The sequence below is a fragment of the Phlebotomus papatasi genome, chromosome 1 (assembly GCF_024763615.1).
Source record: "Phlebotomus papatasi isolate M1 chromosome 1, Ppap_2.1, whole genome shotgun sequence".
Lineage (NCBI taxonomy): Eukaryota > Metazoa > Arthropoda > Insecta > Diptera > Psychodidae > Phlebotomus > Phlebotomus papatasi.
This window is the reverse complement of record NC_077222.1, coordinates 79226562-79249513: the sequence shown is the minus strand read 5'-3', so window position 1 is coordinate 79249513 and position 22952 is coordinate 79226562. Positions and strand designations below refer to the sequence as shown.

The following is a 22952-nucleotide window of genomic DNA, read 5'->3' as shown; positions in this document are numbered from 1 at the left end:
ACGGATTTTGATTGATGCATTAAATTATGCAAAACATTATCTTGATTTCTCACTCTTTTTTGGGTCAGTAGTTGTATTTTTTGTAGAGCATAACAGATAGGATTAAATTCAGGTTTTAAATTAAAGATTACGGGATGAGAATATGAAAATTTAAAGTTGCTTCAAACGGTTGTGAACACTTATTCACACCTTACTGGAAAGAAGCCAAATGATTTTGGCAACTATTTCAAGTTAAGATACAATGAGTTCCTACTTCTATTACGGTATACAATATATAAAAATGCACTTATCACAATGTTAATGGATTCTGAGCTATGCTTTATATTTTACACAAAGTTGATATTTTCAGTTGCAATATTGCATTACAAATTTATCGAATATTCTACGGCAATATTTGTTGATGAACTGAAAATTATTTCAATTTGTATTGATATTGAATATATCTCAATATCAAATAGTAGAAATTCCTATAAAATATTTTATAGCCAGAACTGAATTGCTGTATTTCAATAGAATTTGTCTTTATTGAACTCTCTGCTAATACGAATTGGTAATATATGCTAAATTATGCCTATTGCTAGGCAGCTTTGCTATTAACTTTATTACAGCATGTATTTCCTAAAATTTAGTAATTAATATTACAAAAATCATCACTTCATTAATAAAAATGACCATATTCACTGGACAGTTTTATCAGAGTTTAAATTCAAAAATTTCACGGTATTGCCTTTAATCTCTGCTACAATAAAGATAAAGATTATTAAAATGAGAGAAATCCAAAAATGTTAAAATAACATTCCGGTAATGTTATTTTTACCCTTTCAGTAATAATCCGAAATCGCTATGAGTGTTACTTCTTTTGTAGTATATTAAGAACTTACAATTACTCCCAAGAAAACAAATGTGTCCCTAAAGTTAACATGAAAAATGTTGCTATATCGTCGCCTCCCAATATAGGGTATCGACATTACTTATGGCCTCTGTCTTTACTTATGGTCTTCTCGCAAAATAATTTACAATGTCACAAAATGATTCCGAAAAACCTTAAAATTAAAAAGACTTGATGTGTTAAGATAGCACATCACTATTTTTGGTTTTCGAAATCATTGTCTGATAAAAAGTTGCGACGAGGCAATTAGTAAAAACAGGCGACAAATAATGCCGCTACCCTATGTATTGTAAGTAAGTCTATTTTCATTAAATCTATTTCCCAAAATAGATTGAGGTACTCTTGCAAAAATTATGAAAAAAAACTCAAAATCACTCGGCAGAATTATCCAATCAGACGATATTTCAGTAGTTTTCATTTTTTAAAATCCAGAAGATACTCAACGCGCTCATGTATATTTTTAAAAGTTAAAAGTATACTAATAATTATTGCACTGAAATTAATGAAAAATCAGTATTAGCTGTCAAACGTTAAACCTCTCTTCTGACAAGTTGCAATTTAGACTTACACTAAGGTAAAGTACCCTATGTCGACCACTCAAGAATAGATTTTGTAAAAAACTTATGAAAAAACCGTTATAATTTGTGTTTTTTGATAGGGTTTTTAACTAAAACTATAGAATAGATCCTTATCTATCTAATTGTAAACTTCATTTAGTTATAATATAATTCTAAATTATAAAATAATTAAAATGTTTCAAAAATGCGAAGTGTTCCTCTACTCGACCACCCATTTTTCTTAAAATTAAACAAAACACAAAACTATAAAGTCACGGATTTAACTTTGGCTTGTTCAATACATCATAAATAGCACTTAAAATTTAGTTAATCATTAAAATAAATAGGGAAACTCAATTTAATGCATTCATTCAGAAGTAGAACAACATTCAAGTGAAAAAGCTTCAAATGATTCGTCGACCGGTGGAATTGAGGAACATTATAAAATATTTGAAATGCGTTTTCAATTTTAATACATAAAATTAATCTTTAACTTAGTCATACAACTAAAATTTTTGCGCAGTAATAAAAATAAAGTCTTCACCTTGCGATTGGACTCATAATTTGAACTCTCAAATAACCTGTGAGGGTAATAATTGAAATAATTCCTTAAGAAAAACTCTAGATCTAGAATATCAAAAAGTATGCCATAATTTGATGAAAAATTGCGAATTTTTATTTAATTTAAATTTAATTTTTATTTATTTTTATGATTTTTTCAGTGTTTTATGGTCAATTTCTATGATATTTTCACTGATTTGAATTAATTATGAAGTAATTGACCATATGATGTTAAACCATTCGCTAAATATTATTGTAAATGTAAATAGATTGAATAAATATTTCTGCTGGTCGACTTGAGGAACCCAGGGTGGTCGAGTCGAGTCGAGAGGCGATGGACTCGAGGATACTTTACCTTATTTGTTTATTAGATTTGACGATATTATCACATCACAAAAATGTACCAATTATGACGAAAAATAAGATAAATTATTTATCTCATTTTTGCTTAGTGCATTAAAGAACACAACACTATTCCACTTACTTACTTCGGTGGTTGGAACGTCCCTTTAAGAGACCAGCCTCTCGCACTAACCTCCTCCAGTCCTGTCGACTCTTCGTCATCTCCCTCCAGCACCTCAGAATCCCCAGCTGTTTAAGGACATTGTCCACTACTTCCTATAATCATATTCTTGTTCCCTCAGGATCACTGTTTAATAGATTTTTGGGCATCCTTTCAGTGGATGTATCCCAGCCAGCTGGTTTGACGTTCTCAGATAGTGGCCATAATGTCTGGCTCTTTATAAAGGAGTTCCATCTCCATGGTTCGTCCGGATACGATACTCTCCACTAACTCTCGTACGATAACTGACGTCTTCCGGGTGTGTCAGTGGTGATTCTCCTTTTAGGGACAAGAACAAACGTAAAATTATTTTCCAAAGCTTTCGGCGCGGTAGTGCGCCGTCCTCACCCAGCGAGCACCAAATGCTAAACTTTTTCAAATCAGCTGAGAACATATATTTTTTCAGCTGAGCTCTGCTGACCTCGAAGTTACACTAGCGATCGCAGCGGTGATTAGTCGCAGTTATTCTTTTTCCCCAATCGAGTGAGAGACTTTAATGCACTTGTTTTTTGTCTTTGCTGAGTTTGCCGGAATTGTGTAGAAGCTAAAGTTAACCCGTTCCATTATTACAATTTTATGATTCTTACAATAACCACATTTGACATTAAAAATTAAAGCAAAAAATTTAAAATTCACAAAAATTTAAAAAAAATCATATTTATAATATATTTTGAATAATATGTATTCTTAAACCTTTTCCGACCAATGAATTTAATTTTTTTTGTCTAATTTTATCAAAAAATATTGTGAATTCATTTATAAAATAATATACTACACCTAAATTAAAATTGCATTGCCAAGAATTCTTGTCCGCTGCGATTTTAGAAAATTAATAACCCAAGAAATTCTTGGGAATTCTCAAGATATTTTGATATTTAATGAATTCTAAATTCTAGAAATATTGAAAAAACTTCGGAACCTCATGGAAATACTAAGAAGATAAAGAACATACACAGTCTACTCAAAATTATTTAAAATGATTTCCAACAAATTAGCATATTTTCCTGACTTTAAAGGTATTTAAAAACTCTCTTCTAAAAAATATAAATGCATATCATTTTAATTTAAAAAATGAATCATCAAATTGAATAAATTTTTCATTTAAAAAAGAATACGTACAGTATTAAAAATCGATAATTGTTCGTTTGTTATTTTACCACGATAATAAAAGTAGTTTTTTGCGCAAAAATGCGCTTCAGAAAATTTATAATCGAAAATTTATAAATAGAAAAATGCAGCATATGCATCGTGCACGGATCATACATTTAATTTCACTTGTAAAATATAAAACATTTTATAACATAAATATATATATATATATATTCCGCATTCGCCGCAGCAAACAAAAACGCTTTTATGTAAATTTTTCAACTTAAATTGTGATAAAACAGTTATATTTTATGACTTTATAACTTTTATAACTTTTTGGGACTGAGAGTCCCAAAAGAGGCGAAAGAGCTAAGTGAGGGAGTCACAACTTTTAAAAAGATTTTTTTAAATGCATCTGCAACTTTATTTACCATAAAAAAAGTTAAAAAAGTAGAAAAATCCTGTTTCAAGATCAATTACAATAGTTGTGACCGACTGTGAGCATAATACATCGATGGCTGTTCCAGGAAAGATGCCAATATTTAATTGCGAAAATTGAGGAAAATATGCTTTTTGCAAAAGAAAAAACATATTTTTCATAAATAATGAATAATTTTATAACCCCCGACTGAATATTTCCTCAGAAAAAAATATTTTTTTTTCTCGGGAAAATAATGACACAATTCATTAAAAAATGCAACATTTTTGGTCGGAAGTATGTTTAATACACCTATTAGACCATTCTCTATAGACAGCATACCGCAGCATAATTCCTATAATAATATAAGTAATAAAAATCGTGATTATAATATCCCTCAAGTTGATAAATAATTTCAGAGGAAATTCCAGGTCCATTTTGACATTTTGAGAGAAAAAGAAAGAAAATGAAAGAGAAAATTTGCTGCTAAATGCTTCCCGGCGCCATCTACCGACAGTGTTTAGTTCTGCCATCATCCGCTGCGAGCGCTAAACAGTGCCGTTTTCATGTATTTGCTTAGCACTTTTTGTTCGAGAGCTGCTGATTGGCCAGCAGACCGATTCAGCAAAAAAATGCTGAAAATCCTATTTTATTCTGCTAACTGTGCTCGCTGGGCAGTGGACAAAATTTTAATATTGTATCTGAAAAACGTTACTACTACCTCCGCTGCTCCTAATGAGTGCACACAGGGAATTTTGGGTTTTTTCTGCAGAAGCACTGCGCTCAAAACCAGCTTTGTGGTTGTTCAAGTTTTGAATGACTATATTTTGAATGGCTCTGTCCAGTCCGGGCCTCTTCCTCTCCGTAGTCAGTGTCATCTTCCTCCTCGAACCCCCCCTAATGCAGATTCTACTGCATAGAGAAATCTCTTGAAGAATTCCCCCGATCTGCTTAGCACATCCTGTGTCTGTACTAGGGTGTTTCGTGATTGGTTTTTGTACAAAGACATCTGTGGTTGATAGCCCCGTCGCTGAGAAGACACAGCCAGATAACAGCCTCCCACCTCTCTCGTCTGCTGCAGCGTCTCTATGTCTTCGAATTGATGCATGAGGTAGGCTCTCTTTTTCTCCAACTGATCCATACCAAATGAAAAATGCTAAGTTAAACTATTCATTGATTGATTGATTGATCTAGAAAAACGCCAGAATATGTACAACTGAATAAATTTTTAATATTAATCATATCGAGTATTACAAAAATATCTTGAAAATGTGGGAAACTCTTCTTATAAAGATTCAAATTTGCATTGGACAGGACTCCAATTCAGAAGTACGACAGTCAGGTAGGGATCTTTCCGTGAAAGAACCAAAGCTCTTATCCGCTCCAACACCAGATCCTCAACTGTATGATAAGGATAGTAATTAAAATTTTAATTTTTCTTTGTTTTCTTCCAGTGATAGGATTCATTAATGTGGAGGCGCCCAGCTACTGGGACACCCCCTTCGCTCAACCCTACTTTGACAACACAACGAAACGAGACCTCACCGCCACCGTAGGCCAAGTGGCTCTTTTGCGCTGCCGTGTCCGTAATCTTGGCGATAGAGCGGTATGTATATCCACTAGAATTTGCTTTAAGATGGCAAATACCGTAGATATATTTATATATCTGATATATGTATATTTAAAAAAAAACTTCGGTCCGACATTTTACCCCCAACTGCCTTTGCCAACGCAACAATCACCGGCAAAATTCAATTTTCTTCTCGCACCTCCTAACGAGGGAAATGATTGTGGAGATGTTCCATTGAGGCTGTGCATGTTTTTCTTCCCCAGCAAACTTTTCAACTTAAAATTGCATTAAATTTCATCTCCGCTTTTCTTCTCAATCGCCCCACTTTTGTTTCTCTTTTATCTTCCAAACGATGAATCAAAAAATGCTTGAGTGTGAGACAAAGAAAGTCCCAAGGGGGCTTTTTCGTGGTTCTTTGCAGAATCCTAACGCGAGAAAAAGCTGAAATGACAAAATACAATCAAAATTGTGATTTTTTTCTAACTTGGTACTTCTGTAGTTCTAAACGACCCCACATCAGAAAAAAATCCAATTTGGAATTAATCTAATTGCATAATTCGGAAATGTATTTTAAATGACCATGTTGATTTAAGTGAAGCATGAAGTTGGAAAACATAACAATTTTTCAATTTAATATCCTTCACATAGTCAAACTTTTTTATTACAAAAATATTGTTTCTATATTGCTTCCATTGATGTCGTAATTTATATTTATCAAAAGCAGAAAGCAAAATGTTTTTTTTTTGGTATACGGAAAACTAAAATGGATTACTTTTCCCTTGTAAACAAGCCCCACATTGATTAATGCGTTATTCGAAGATATTGAGTTCTAATTCGCGTAGCGTAGATATCAACAAATATAAAATTTTCATTTGAGAGAGAGATTATATCTTAAAAGACAAATGTGGCATAATACCATGTTTACAATTTATTATTATACGATTAGGGGGAGGTAGGGCTGCATGGAAGTTGGGGCTATATAGAAAATTCTTTTTTTCGAATATTTATATATGCAACTAAGCTAGTTAGACATTACAAAACAAATCTTTATCTCAATTTAATTCTAGCTAAGACTAGTTTCCTTTAGAAATACGCGAAAAATAGCGTTTTCAATATAGCCCCAACTTCCTCTATACTTGTTCTATGTAAATTCACATAGTTTTTTGTCAGAAGGAAAATGCATTATGGTCAATTACTAAAATGTACTGTCAAGATAATTACACCGTACGGATTATCATACAACATATGGCGTAATGCCACTTTTTTCAAATTTTGTATTGTTGTTTTTTTTTAAATAAACCCAACATATTTTGCTGATTTCATGCCAAAGCTTTCGTGATGAATTAAAATAGTACTGGGGGAGCTAATATATACCCTATTACGCGTTTAAGCTTTATAAAGTCCATAAATTTAATGCGCTCCTAGGTCACAATGTTAATTCTATACTAATACTTGTTTATTTGTACTACAGAAATACTAAATTAATTGAAAATATTAACAATTATTCATAAACAATTTCGCATTATTTTTACTGCTCGAACTTAAAGAAAGAGTATTTACAATCCACTTTTTTTCAACTTGTGACAGGGTTAGAGGCCAAACTGTAGGAGGTATCGGCTTCCGGTTTTCGACGACCCCCCCCCCCCATAAGTCAACATTATCTAGGACACTCTCTTTTTCTTTTTCACCCACAGCGTCATTGATTTACGATTATTTCGTTTATTTCTTGATTTATTTCGAAAACGGCACCTACGATGCCTTTCATTTTCGAATATGTTTTAGAGGTAGTCAAGGCACATATTTCTCCTTAGGTACATATGTTCGAAAACTATTTCAATATCGAATTTTCGAACATCAAAATTTAACCACTTTGGAGGGCCTATTCGGTTTGCTTAAATTTGGATTTTTTTTGAAAGATCTTGAAAGTTCCAACACGTACGTATCGGAATTGATCAGTAGTGAATCGGTAATATATCCGTAAATTATTTGCCTTTCTAAGATGTCTTTTTTTATTTTTTCGTACGCTTGTTACTTATGCTAAAATATTTTAAAATTTATTTTTCTTAAGCAGTTTCTTATTTTGGAATGTTTTTCTTTAATTATACAATCAAAAATCGGTAGTAAAGCGGTGTGTCCCCAAAAAGCATGCGAAAAAATAATACACGGATAGCTCTTTCTCGTGAGTTCGAGCACTCTGCAAAGCTTGGACGCTTTGCTATCTCTTTTTCATTACTTATTAAACTTTTGTAGTTGGAACTTCAAAATAATATATATAGCGCAATGCAATTTTTTTCGAAATATTACGCCATGGTGGACAGTTTAGGAGGAAGTGAGTCATCTTTAAATTGGGGCAGCTTTAAAATTGATTTGTTTTCTCCCATTTTTAAGTAGAACTGAACCTTATTATCATATTTAGCTTCACAATTGATTTGTGTATCTAAATTGATATAAATATAAGGTTCAGTTTCATTTAAAAATAGGAGAAAAAGCCCTATTTTAAAGATGTCCCACTTGCCCCTATCCATTGTGTTCAGACCTGGATGCCAAACGGTTAGAAATAGCGTCTTTATGTCTTCTACAGAAGCAGTGTCTACCTTGGGATATTCAACATAAGCCCCTTCATCCATCCCGACTTTTGCTTTCGTGTTTTACGTCTCAAAGTCGTAAAATCATTCTAATATATTTTGTAAATTTCCTTGATTAGATTGATATTTAATTTTCAAACTCAATTACATAAAATTATGATGTTCAAAATATTTTCTTACATAATTTTAAAACATATTGGAGAGCATACACTGGTAAAAATAAAAGGGTCAAATTGACCCTTTTCAAAAGGATGGATCGTATTTGACCCTTTGAAAGGTTCACTTTTGTATCACTTGAAATTTAGTATGCACATTTATCACGAATAATCATGTTTTATTGTAAACTTATTACTGATATCATATTTCTCTCATCTGAGCGAACACCAAAGATCACTTTTTCATTGTTTTTTTTATTCGTTTATTCCGGAATTAAATAGATGTCAAAACCGTGACCCTTTCGAAGGGTTCCTGGTGACCCTTTCAAAGAGTCAAATATGATCCATCCTTTGGAAAAGGGTCAATTTGACCCTTTTATTTTTACCAGTGTAGTTTTCAACCATTCAAACAAGTGTGGTTTTTACTCAATTGTTAAAGTAGGATAGCGAAGATGTTTGAACCAATTTCCTATTATTCCGATAAACCTTTTAAAAATAAATAAATCCTATATTTATGTTGTAAAATAAGGTGGGGTAACTGGATCGTTTTCCAAAGAGTGCTACTTAAACGCTTGTTTTTGCACTAATGAAATTCTTTTTTACTTCTTCTAAATCCATAGAATTATTCACTGTTTCATTCAGAAACATAATATAAAAGAAATATCAAAAATATTAAAGAAAATTTATAAAATAATGATAATACTGAAATAAGTTAGCATGCACTAACTGGGTCACCTTTTTGCTAATTCACTTTTAATTAAAACTTTGGATTTAAAATACTTTTTTTCACAAGGAAAAAAACAATAAATGTTTTTAATCAACTAGCTGTCATTAGCGAAAATATCACTGCTAGAAAATTTTTAGTGAGTCGATTACACTCACTTATTTACTGGATAAAAATATTATTTTTGCGTTTTCTCAAACTTGAATAGTTATATTATGTTACTGTAGTGACTATATTACGGAAATAAAAATAAAAATTTTATTTTAAGTGGATTAGTCATAAACGATCCAGATAGCGAAGCGCCCGGATTAGCACACTTGACTATATAGTTCATTCGGTTCACTTCATCTGATTCCCATGTTTATGAACTATAAAGCGCCAATGTTTATAAAAATAGTGACATTATAAGATTTTCATTAATGACTTTATTTACAATAGGTTTATCAGAAATATTATAATGTAATTTCTCTCTGTTTGCTCTAGTAGGGGAAAGTGACCATGCTTGATACGATCCAAGCTTGATAATAACTATTTTTTTCCTATGTTAATCAATAGTCATGACTCATCGCAATATATTTCAATAGCTGGTGCTAAGCCTCACATTTCCTAAAAAAATTAGGATCCTAGCTCTTTTTTCCTAGTTTCAGGAAGGAAAAATCAAAAATAGGCCCAAAACTGTAATTTCGATACATGATATTTCATAAGTATTTCTTAATTAATGTCGCTGTTCACGAAAACTACTATCATAGGCACATAGAGGGGTCATCAGTACTAATATTTATGTAAAAATATTTTTACTTGGTGGACACTGTTTTTGTGGGTGGTAACAAATTCATAAATTCTACTTGTGTACATCCTATATTTCAAGAAGGGTCCATGAATGATAATTTAAATGTGGCAACTCTACCATTAGATGTGATTATTTCATAATTACACCTATTGTAATCCTCCAATTTTATCGACAATTGACATAGCCTTCAACCCTGTTGCCTGAATTTTAAGGTTGCAGAGTGACATTTTCTTGGACTCAAAGTGAAAAAATGGTTTTCGCTAGCGCCCTAATGTCATAAAAAAATGGCTTAGAAAAATTACATAAAAGTGATTTTAAAACTAATAACCAGTCGTACAAACGATTTAAGCAGATAGATTAGAGTTTCGTCTAAATATTGATGTGCAATTTTTTGTATCCGGTGATTTTTTTGCAGTGAAAATGGGCCTCCGAATTGTCGAATCAATTATTATACAGGAAGGCCCCGGACCCAACTTGTATAAAAATCGCTACTGAATTTCCATTTTCTTCTTGAGGAAAATCTAAGGATTTCCAAGAACTATTTGAGGTTGGATTATGAACCTAATAAGTGAGACATTTTTTTGTCATAGTGGAAGAATCGCTTCGATTTGTGTGTTAATCAGAAAATAATCACAAACCTTGGACATCATTTTACAGTATCAAGCATGGTCACTTTTCCCTACTACTAGTTCTTTATCATCATTGATACTACAGACTATTTGCAAACAGTTTGTTCAATTTTAAGGTTTTAATATTTCTGCTGGGAAATCCAATATCTTGGTCCCATTCTTGGCTCAAATATCCTTGCTTCCTAGTATATAACTGAAAATCGATGGATTGAAAGTATATTCCTCTTCGTTTGAAAGGGTTTGAGTGAAATTATTCATATAATTTGACATACAATTTCTGAAAGAGAGCTGACACTATCTACATATATTAGCGAATATTAAAAAAATTAATTACATTCCTTACTGATGAAGTTTTACCTCTATTTCAATTACCATATAATTTATTACAGACATTGCAATTTTACCGTCTTTCTTCTTTCATAGAGCAATATCATTAAAAAAAATTATTAAAATATGCAAATAAATTCACTTCCTGACTTCATTTAGTGTAATTTCATTGGTCTCAAGGACTTGGTCTAATTTCAAGAGTATCATCTAATTTTGAATGATAATGACTAGAATGTAAGTGGGTGGAAAATGAGAATATTGCAATTATCCAAGTTCTACTGCTTCAGGTATCCTGGATACGTAAACGTGACCTGCACATTCTCACAATTGGCATCATGACATACACAAATGATCAACGATTCCAGAGTCACCACACGGAGGGCTCAGATGAGTGGACACTGAAGATTTCATCACCACAACTTAGAGATTCGGGAATATATGAATGCCAAGTATCAACAGAACCGAAAATTAGTATGGCATTCAGGCTGACCGTTGTAGGTGAGTAACTAAATTTTACTTCCTATCTCTCAATCCTGAAAAAAAAATAAAAATATTGTTCATACAAAAAGAATTATAGCGAAACCTTACGGAAATTTATTATACGTTTTTTGGGCTTCTGACATATAAAAACAAGTAGAAGAAAAATACACTTTGTGACTATAGATTTAACATACATGGTCCTTAAATTAGTTACAAATCTTGGCAGAGAGGATCAAATGACAACTATGCCAAGTCTGTTATGTATGTAGAGGAAAATTGCATTAATGAACTTTTCTTGTGACTTTCCTCATTTTCTGAGTTTCCTACTCGAAAAAGTGGCATAGCAACGATTCAGCTATGAAAAAGCTCTGCATAAGAGATGTTGAATGCCCAAAAAGGACTGAATAAATCGTAAATCTCCCAAGATTCGGTCATAAATATAGGAAGGAATTTGAAAGTGGAGCAAAGAAGGATTGCAGAAGTACATATAAAAATGAGATAGAAAAGGAAATAAAATGTAAAGTGAGAAATTCGACAAAACATATAAATTTTCCTGTTATGCCTCATTTTCTTCCCCATATCTTCTCAACATTTTTATTCTTTAAACTTAAGAATCTCTTGTTTATTTCCTTCATTATGTCAGGCAATTTAATTTTTTGTATGTAATTTTTGTAGGAAGGAGCGGATATGAGAAATAGATTGTATTGGGCATGATTATTTATTTGGAACACGATGATAAGTATGTGATTTTTGGAAAATTATTTGTAGCTTTTGACTAATTGTTTTTATTTCGCAAAATGTCTTGCATCTCTTGCATTGGTTACTAATGGAACACTCGTTGCAAAAAATAATTATTTTAAAGCAACGAATTATTTTCAAAAAAACATTGGAGTGAAGATCTATCCGTCATGGTTAATACATGCTTCACTTACCCACACTGAGAAAGGAACAGGGGTACGATTAACACTTTTTCCTCATAAGTTTAACACTTTTAAGGTGTAAAAATATATCAACATTTTTTAATGTTAATCTTACACCTTTTAAGGGTAAAAATAACATGAAAAAGGGTAACTTTAACCCCTAATACACCTGCAAAGCATAATATTTATACCGATTTCGGGTTAATACTGCAACATAACATTTCTGTAATGTTATTTTAAGTTTTTCAGATTTCTGTCAGTGTACTATAATCAAACAAATTTGCAAAATGAAGATGGTGTTTAAAAATCATCTGGTATTTTATTTTGTCAAATACTCAAAATATCCAACTGCGTCGCATAATAGGTAAATCAAAAAGTATCACAAAGTTATCAATAATGGATAATACAAATATGTATCGGATTTCGTTTGAATTATCGTCTTAGTTATTGTTTTCTTACGTAAAGAATACTGTTTAATTGAAATATGTGTAAGCCCCAAAAAGGGCTCACCTAAATAAAATTAAACAATCTAAATGAAAATGGGGAGAACTGAATGTGCCACTCACTTTTCACTTCATGATAATAAACTGTCCACGGCGACCAATGATCCTTCATTGAAGACTGAGGACAGTTACCTTATAATAAGAGCCATAAAGAAACATTTCCTGTCCCATAAGGATGGTAGAGGTTGGGCGTGCTAAGTGAATAAAGGATTAGGATTTGTAGGTTACGGCTATCGACTGGGTTGATATGAGTCAAATAAGCCATACGCTCTATACGCGAAACTTAAAATTTCCCATTTTAAAGAAACAGTAAACTTGGTTTCTTTTTCACTGCTGTAACTCGAAAATACGTAAACAAAAATGGTTGATTTTTTTACTATTTTTTAGGGGAAGGGTAAAGCTTCTTATAAATAGTCCACATTAGTGCATACTAATACGAATACTTAGAATTTTTATTACTTATTGATCCACCTAGTACAAAGCAAATCCGAATATGAACAAAAAATCACTTAGATTTTGTTTTTGAATAAACCAAAAGAAACATGGTTTTAGTTGGATAGGATGGGGGGTAGTGATAGTGAAGGAAATAAACCCGTATGTCGATAACGTTCACGTATGGGAGGGGATTGTCAAAAAATCAAAAGTCGATATCTCTTACCGTTTAAGTTTTATGCCGGAACAAGTAGAAAAGCGAGTAAATAACACAATGCATATACGTGTATATCGTATAATACATTGGTCTGAACAATTCTCGTGCTGATCAAATTTTTTTTTATATTGTTTTTAAATTTAACTGTGTATTACATTAATTTATATACTCTTTGTTGTTATATCATGTAACCTGTGTGGAATTCTGTAACAGTATGACAAATAATTTTATTATGTAGTACGCTCAAAACTAATAAAAAATCTGATTCATATCAATTACAAAGAGCTTCATAGAAGTTCTTGCAATGGCCATTCAATGAACACTGCACTTTAATGTTGTATACTGCTCCCGAATTTACCACGAAAATTTGTCATATAACATTATAATATCATTACAGAATTTCCCTACTGGGCATCAATCAATAAATTTATTATTATTATAGAATTTAATTCATATAATAAGATTTGTCCACCACACAATATAGCTTTGTGCCTAATTTTAATTATTATATCAATCTTAAATTAATCGGTTTCGCTTCTAGCAAATGACCTCCACGCCCAAAATTGCGAACCGCTAATAGAAGCAAATAAGTTTAGGGTAGATGTGATTATTTTCACATTGCATTGAGCAAAGGACAATGGGCAGAAATGTATGGGAGCTGGTCCAATCCTTCGCCAGAGATGAAACTAGGATTGTACACACTGCCCAACACTGTAGGTGTTACTGTATGACTTAAGATTTACCGAAACCAAAGTCAAAAAGGACTGTCAGTCCTTGGGAAAGTAACGATATCCTTCGGAAAATTCACAAATTTGACAATTTATTACTCGAAAACGGCTTAACCGATCTTAATGAAATTAGGCACAAAGTCGACGTATGACTTAAGCTTTAAATAAATATTTTTAGATTTTCCCTCTGACTGCTCCATCTGGTAGCTCCCACACAAACTTGCCGTGTTTTAAAGCCATCGCACATTACAGGGCAACAAAACGAAAACTTTTTTCGTTTAATGGCAAATCACAGGTATTTTCGGAGTCCTTGGTGTATCTTGAACAGAAGAAACTTATGGTCCATCACGTCAACTTTTTCAGATGTCTTAAAGTAAGGGTTCTTAAGAAATTGGTAGAACTATTTTTATAAAACTTGGTTTTTTTTAAATAACGGCATATCGTAAGTTTGTCGGCGTCAAAGAACGTTTTCTAAAAGAGAACTGAACTCAAGGAACATTTTCCCAAAAGAAACCGTATCCCTATCTCTCTTGTATTCAGATTTTCCTCAAATATCCTAGAATATTCTTTAATTCCGTTAAACGTATTTCCTCGATTGCATCCTTTTGTCGTCTTTAGAGAAATATTCTCCTTAAAAAAGGAGCTAGGATTGCTGAAGTTCATAGGGTTGTAAGGGTACCGTTACTAAAGAATTCTAGCAAAATATTCTCAGAATAATTAATTAAAACATTTTTTCTTTGAATTTATTGATCAAAGTGTTTAAATAACGGTATCTTATTGGGCCCTGCGATCTTTAGAAGTTTTAATTCTTTTTTCAAGAAGAATATTACTGCGTAAGAGACATTTCCCTGGATACAATCCTTTTTTTATGAGTTTGAAGGATCGTAAAAGATTTATAAGGAAGATCTGGAAAATTGCAGGGAAAATGAAGAAATAAAGGTATGGTTTGTTCGGTTTATTCTAGGAAAATTTTCTTTGAGTCCTTCTTTACAAATTATTCTTAGCAACGACTAATATACGATTAACCGTTATTGTATAGGAGTTTTGCAAAAAAAATCATTACAATTCTTATACAATATACATATGTTTTATGCTCTAGTGCTTTTCCTACATATTTTTGGGGTTGGTCCCGGAACAAAAGTTTTTACTTTTGCCAATACCTATTCGATGGTATAGGTCTTATTCGTGGCGTAAGGTTGGACTGTTTTGCCCAATGTCCTTTGAAACAAAATATAAATTTATTAGAAATTAGTCTAAACAACTTGTCCCGTATATAAAATACAGTTCAGTTTCAATAAACAACTCAACTTCTAATTTTCTAGTTTACTAATCTGCACAATGTCAGTTAATTGTAGAACAAATGCTCATAAACTATTTCACAATTGTTTATTCAACACTACCTTGTTGAATTTTGTCATTAACAGTGAAAAATGTTACAGCATTTGCCCAATTTGTCTATTAAAATACCGCTTGAGCCATATAACTATTCAGGTTGATATCTCACACATAGATTTTGACTTGAATGTCTTATGTTGGCAAAATAAACATTTTCCCACCCATCTAACCCTGGTGTGTGCGTGGAATAAACCAAATTTACGGCTTCTACAATTGTTTGTTTTTCTCCTCATTTTGTATCCAACCCTCTAATCTCATGTGTGGTGAATAGGGGTATTTTGTATAATGATTAAGATGAATGACACTGTGTATATTTATAAGTCTATCGGAGAATAATTATTAATAACAGGATTTTAGCTGTGGTGGAATATTTATCAATCTTTCCGTAAATGGGAAACGCCCTTGTAAATACATGATGTGGGTCAAAAATGCGAAAATTATCTCAAATTGGTATGTGGGTGATTTTATCAAAATAGGCTATAAAAAAAGACATAAGACTTTATGTGCTAATCCTTAATCTATAAATTTTTTTTTTGTATCTCACTCCCATCACGCAATCAAACCCGTACTTGTTTTTTAACTATAATAAAATGTTGTTTCAGTGTCGAAAGCTAAAATTCTGGGAAATCCTGAACTATTCATCAAGAGTGGCAGCGACATAAATCTCACGTGTGTCGCCATCCAAGCACCAGCACCACCATCCTTTATTTACTGGTACAAGGACGGGCGCCTTATAAACTATTCCCAACGAGGTGGCATCAATGTTCTCACTGAACGACAGACACGCACGAGCAAACTCGTGATTGCACGCGCCACACCCGCCGATTCTGGCAATTACACCTGCTCCCCAAGCAATTCGGGTGAGTTCATCGACCTGTATTATAGAAGTGACGGGGTCATCCCATGGTCTTGGCTTCCAGATCAGGCCAGTGTCGTGGTGCACGTGATCAAGAGCGAGCACCGCGCTGCCATGCAGCACGAGACCAGCGCTTCGCCATCCCCGTACAGATGGTCAGCGCTCATTTTTCTTGCCATACTCATTTGTAGTATCAGATGATGAGTGTGCGCCACCAACTAAAGAGCACTACCGTGCCGTTTCTACAACTGGCCCAAATCAAAGGTAAGATCATACTTTTCCAATTTACTAGATATTGGCCTCAATTCTGAGACCAAGATCAAGATCAAGAAAATTTCAAGATTTTGGTATTCTGAAATCAAAAAAAAAACAAGATCAAGATGTCAAATCTGTCAAATGTCTTGAAATCTTGAAATTCAAGACGCAAACCGTGTGGATATCAAGATTTGCAATTCTAGATATACGTTTCGAAGCAGGGGCATGACGTTTCCTATGTTTCCCATATTTGTAGAACAAATTAGCAAATAATACAAATACAAAATAAAAGCCAATTTAAAATAGAATAGGCCACCGCAAACCCCAAATTGGCAACTTACGTAGTTTTGGAGACATCTCGTGAAATGTGTACGAAAACAGGAAAAAATTTACACTAAAACTGGTCGCATTTTTCAGAGCTAATGTCACCCCCCTGTTTCGAAGTATGTTACCCTGAGGAAACATGCAAAATAATCACATCTTGCATAAGCATTTCTTGGTTTATCACAGATCACAAGTTTGGTTTAAACTTCCTGTACTCCCGTTTATGGACTCTCATTTATTCTTTAATACGTCCTATAATTAATTTTGCTAATTTATATGACGAAATTTCAACAAATTCAACAGAGAAATGAAGATATTTGTCAGAAGTGACGTTTCGTTAAATGTGGAAAATCTTGAAATCTTGGTTCTTAGCTAAGACAATTTAAGTTCCACAAATACTTCGCGTCAGAATACGAAATCTTAATTTTGGAAATATCTCACAGCTTGAAATTTTGATCTTGATTTTGGTCTCAGAATTGAGGTCATTGGCCTCTGAAATAAAAAAACAAGATCAAGATGTCAAATGTCTTGAAACCTTGAAATCCAAGACACAAACCGTATGGATATCAAGATTTGCAATTCTGGAACCAATATTTAAAGATTTCAAGATGTAAATTTTTTCTTTTCTTGAAATAATTCCAAGAACCTCTCGGAGGTGCTTGGAATTTTCGAGATAGTAGCAATTTGAAGAGTTTCATATGGAAATGGCTATTGATGAGGAATATTACTGTAAGAGATGGTACAAAAACAGAATTACTTTGAAAAATACTGTATTTGGCCTTGTAATTTATTCGAAATGGTACGTATTTCTAGATGTACGTTTCGAAGTACACCACCCTGAAAATAAACACATTTTGCATAAGCATTTCTTGGATTATCACAGGTCACAAGTTATGTTTACACTTCCTGTACTCCCGTTTATGGCCTCTCATTTATTCCTTAATACGTTCTACTATAATTTAATTTCCTAATTTATATGGCGAAAATATCAACAAATTCAACAGAGGAATGAAGATATTTGTCAAAAGTAACGTTTCGTTAAGTGTAGAAAATCTTGAAATCTTGGTTTTCAGCTAAGACAATTTAAGTTCCATAAATACTTCGCGTCAGAATACGAAATCTTGATTTTGAAAATATTTGACAGCTTGAAATTTTGATTTTGATTTTGGTCTCAGAATTGAGGCTATTGTTAAGAATTTTTACTTTAGATTATTAAAATTTTCTGTAATTTACTAATGCAAGGAAAATAAACTCTAATTTTAGTTTATAAGTAAATTAAAAATGTTTGACTATGATAATTTGAGAAAAATTGTCTTCCCAAGAAGAATTACTAGTATAGGGGAAAGTGGCCATGCTCTGCACGATCCCAAGCTTCATAATGACTAAATTTTTCTACGTTTTTCAATAAATGTGACTAATTGCATCTATATTTTAAAAACTAGGGGAAAGTATCCAATTTTAATTTTATTTTTTTATTGCGGAGTCATATTTATTCAGAAACATTGGAAAAAAAATAATCATTATAAATCGTGGGCCTATTATTATTAATCGTATCGAGATATTTATTCCAAGGTAATCATTTTTACAATGTCATATCTCGTGTTGGAAGAATCTGCGAAATCCATTGTAGACCGCCCAGGAGCGCCTTCCCGTAGTGTGGTAAATGCTTCTTCCATGCTCCCGGAGTTGTTGGGCGAGGCGGTGCATTTTTATTACATTATATCACAGTGAAAATGTCTTTTTCTAAACATTCAGATCTTTGCACCAGGCGGGACTCGAACTCACAACAGTGAATCGAGCCGGGGAATCGATCCGCCCAAGAGCCAACGGTCTTGCCTATTGCGCCACTAATTCCATTCGTGGGCCTATGCAAAGCAATGACACTTTCCCCTTAGATCATTTTGTCGTATCACATATTATAGATAACACTGAGAAAATAGGAGTGTAAGATTTACCATTCTTTAAAATTATACTAGCCAATAAATGGAATTTGAGATCAAACTGTCAAAAATTTTAGAATATTCAAGTTCGCACTTAGAAAGCTACTATTTTTTTATCCCCTACCTTTTGGCCCTTACTCTTTAAGTATATTGGACCGAGGAAATCTACTATCAAATGGATATAATTTTCTAATAGTCAAATAGCAAATTTTACTAGGGGAAAGTACTCTCCCTTTGAACGTTCATGCCTTCGAATAATGTGAATTTTCCGAATTTTCTTTTATTTTTCCTAAGAGGCTTACACATTTCTATTAAATATTACTAAGCTTATTATCAATTATTGAAATTATGTTATGTTTAAGTGTAATGCCCTAGACACACTTACGACTTAAACCGAGAGAAGGCTTTGTGGAAAATGATGGAAATGAAGTTTGACCATTATGTCGAGTATAATTACGCTAAGCCGTCTCTCGGCTTATCCTCAGATCTATCAAGGCCCTAAGTCTCTTACGAGAAATAAAAGAAAATCACATTATTCGAAGGCATTAACGTTCGAAAGTAGTGTACTTTTCCATAGCCACCTTTTAGAATACAACAAAACTAGAATTTTTTTCCATTTGTATTCTTTTTCACCGGGGGCTAGGGTATGGTATCCTTCATGGTTGGTGTTATTGGATATAAATCAATTTTTGTAATGCGTGAAAATCTTTTTAGCTCAGATTCATTACAATCCAAGATCGCAGCTTCTGTAGTCCGAGGTGAAATCTGATCTTATGAAGTTGAGTTTTAATGTTAGCCATCGCAGATACTGGATCAAAGGACCATTTCTGATGATCAACAAACACTTTCTGACCCACTAATTCTTGTAGTCCATACAAAGCATAGGGGGAAATGGTGAATTTTTTAATTGGGGCAGCATTGAAAATTGTCTTTTTTCTCCTATTTTCAAAAGGAATGGAGGCTTATCATAAAGTAATTTAGATTCGCAATTGGTTTGTGAAGGGAAATTATCACGGTGATCTCTAGATCTATTTAAAAATAGTAGAAAAAAGCCCAATTTTAAAGCTGTCCCAATTTAAATGTGTACTATTCCCCTATCATCGCCACCTCAAATGTTCTATCACATTGTTATTCTAAAAAGAGGATTTTAAACTTTGTTCGCCTCGATTAATAAATTTAAAACCATCCTGCTTTAAATTTTAGACTCTTGAAATTAAATTTTCATATCTTTTTTGAGGCAGTAAAATCCATGGATACAATTTTTAAAGAATAATCGATTTTTCTCGTTGAAATAGTGTCTGAAACGTCTATAATGGCACATTTGATATCATTAGGTTCAATTGATAGTATAATGTTTCACTACTTTTCTTTTGATAAGAGAAAATTATAGTGCATAGGTATTTTGTTATTCGGTCGGTGGAAAACACATTAAACGGAATACCGCTCTATATGAAATATTTAAATAAAACTCTTATATTACGTATCACTTGATGGTGGAAACTACGATGGGTGCACTTTTAAAGTGTGTAAAAGAATAGGTAGTATTATTCATTTAAAAAATAAAAAAAACTCTATTCAGCTGCAATACTTTAAGAAGTATTTTGGTAAATGTGGTCAAAACCTAACTTTCAAAGGAACTCTATTGTATGTAAAGAATAAAAAAGTTAGCAAAGCATGGTTATTGAATGCTTATTTCTTAAGTTCGAGCATTTCAAATTTTAAACTGATCAAATTGAAAACTTTTACCAAATAAATGCACTATGCTAAAAAAAAAATAAGCAATAAAGATATGGGTAACAAAATTCCAATAAAAAATTTTCAGTAAAATATTAGTAAACAAAACCAGGAGAAGGTAGGGTTATTTTGATCAGTGGGGCCACATTGAAATACAATTTTTTCATGTTAAAACTCTTCAATATAGACATATATTATTGTAGTGTGTAAAGGTCATAAAGGAAGCTGGGCCTCACTCTAACTTAATTTAGATTCAGTATTGTTTTGCCTATCTAAATTACATTTCGTTAAAGATCAATTTCCTTCAAAAACACACTAGAAACCTTTTGTCAATGGAGCCCTAGAGCTTAAAATAGCCCCAGCTCCGTCTCACTGCATTCATAAATTCTCTTTGTGTTTTCTTCGGAAAATATTTACAATAGTGATAAGGAAAGAGCACTACCGATCGGAATGTTTACAGACATGCTCCATATTTAGTTGAAAATATAAGTCCCGAAACACTTTTTGATATCTTTGTTTTTATTAATTACTCTCTATTAATAATCCATTTAACTATATCTGTGCATTTCATTTTTAAATATTTACAATCAAGTAAAAAAAATAGGTGTTATTGGAAACTTGCACTCTGTACCTCGGATCGTCACGAATTGAATCAGGTGTCTCACAGAAAATTGGTTTTATAAATTAAATCTGAGCTAATGCAATGAATTCTTGTAAAAGTTAAATGGTAAAAAGTAGATAATTATTTTTAAAAATTCATTTTATTTGGAGCAACTATACGGTATTAACCTGGCGATCCGAGGAACACTGCCGATCGCTGGTGCTCTTCCCTTATATCACTACAATTTAATTCAACACTAACCTACCGACCGTTTTGGTCGTTTTTCTTAGCATTCTTGGTCAAATAACAGACCGTAGTAGGGTAGAATGTTCAACAATTTTTTCTTAAAAAAAAAAGAAAAACTTAAAATTTAAATACTAAAAAAAATACATATATTACATGTATATTTTAAGAAATTCATAAAGTTTGGTAGCGACATTGTACCATTTAAATACTTTGTGTTAATTTCAAAAAGTTTTTAAATCGGTCAATTTGACCGGCTTTAGTGTTAAAAACTATTGCTTAAGATTATTATTAAAAATGTTACACTTTATGACAAAACTAAATTTTTCAACACTTAATTTAGTCAAGTCACAGGGAAAATCAATTAAACGAAGAATTTTTGCAACATCAGAGATGAATAGCCTCTATTTTAATCTTTAAGTTCAACTAAATATATACGTGATTTAGTTAAATATGATAGTCTTGTTAAAGTTTCTGCAGAGCCTTTGAAATACTGTCCTGCATTTCGCAAAGTTTGAAGAAACGCCCAAGTTATGTGCCTGACGTAAATCTTAGAAGAAATTCAACTTCAAAAGTTATACAAAATTCATGATATACCAGCTGTTAAAGGATTTTCTGCTATTCTGCCATTAAGTACTTACCATGCCATTCGTCTTTCAGAACTGATAGATGTGAACGACTGGCACTTGAGAAATGAAACACCGAGAAAGATGCTGTATTTCCTGGAATTTCGTATCGAAGCTTTCCTCTTCGAGATATTCCGGTCATCTCCCTTAGCAGGACTTACTAAAGATATTTATATCTCTTAGTTGCGATAATTCCCCATTGAAAAAAAAGACAGAAAGTAATAGCAAATAACAATAGGATATAGCAAATGAAATGAATTGGTCATTTGCATGGAAAATTCGTTAATCAACAAGTTAAAACCACACTGAAACATTTTACGCGTAGGTCCTCCTATACAATAATTAGCTCTTAATGAAAACATTCATTAGATTACTTAAGGAACATTTTGATGGAGATAAAATGGATGAAATCGACATGTTTACACCCCCTAATATCTGTGTACCATTTTTAAATAATGTGATATGCGCATTTGATTAATCTCTCAAATATAGTGAAATCTTCTATTAAATCAATATATTCCATTTTCATCCTGTCATGTGCTAACATTCTTCCACCTCAAAACACCACATCAAGAATTTCACAGATTGACCAACATGTCCCAATTTATATTTTGTTTAAAATGTTGTGAGATGATTTGACCTGATATCTCTGTATCCACAATGAACTTCATTTCAGTCAAACAAACCTCCGACAGAGCGCATATACTAACAGAGTTTCCCTATGCCCTAGGGATAGTATGGGAAATACCCTTCTGCTGAGCCAGAGATGGCTTATCTAGCAGTATTGCGTAGAGAATTAATTTTCACAGTGATCAATACTCTCCCAAAATTGCAAAAGTAAT

At 32.5% G+C, this 22952-nt stretch overlaps 1 protein-coding gene across 3 annotated transcripts in view; it reads left to right on the top strand.

Annotated features, from left to right (window-relative positions):
- The window catches only part of LOC129810243 (SPEG neighbor protein-like), a 57518-nt gene extending 34899 nt beyond the window's left edge, over positions 1-22619 (top strand). Inside the window, exons 2-6 of one of the 3 annotated variants that reach the window (XM_055860580.1) lie at positions 5531-5682; positions 11144-11354; positions 16134-16391; positions 16452-16651; positions 22145-22619. In XM_055860580.1, the coding sequence (XP_055716555.1) occupies positions 5531-5682; positions 11144-11354; positions 16134-16391; positions 16452-16588 (758 nt within the window). In that variant the 3' untranslated portion in view covers positions 16589-16651; positions 22145-22619. Of the gene's footprint in view, positions 1-5530; positions 5683-11143; positions 11355-16133; positions 16652-22144 lie in introns of all 3 variants that reach the window. The other 2 variants (XM_055860579.1, XM_055860577.1) reach the window with 2 other exon arrangements.
- The last annotated feature ends 333 nt before the right edge of the window (positions 22620-22952 follow it).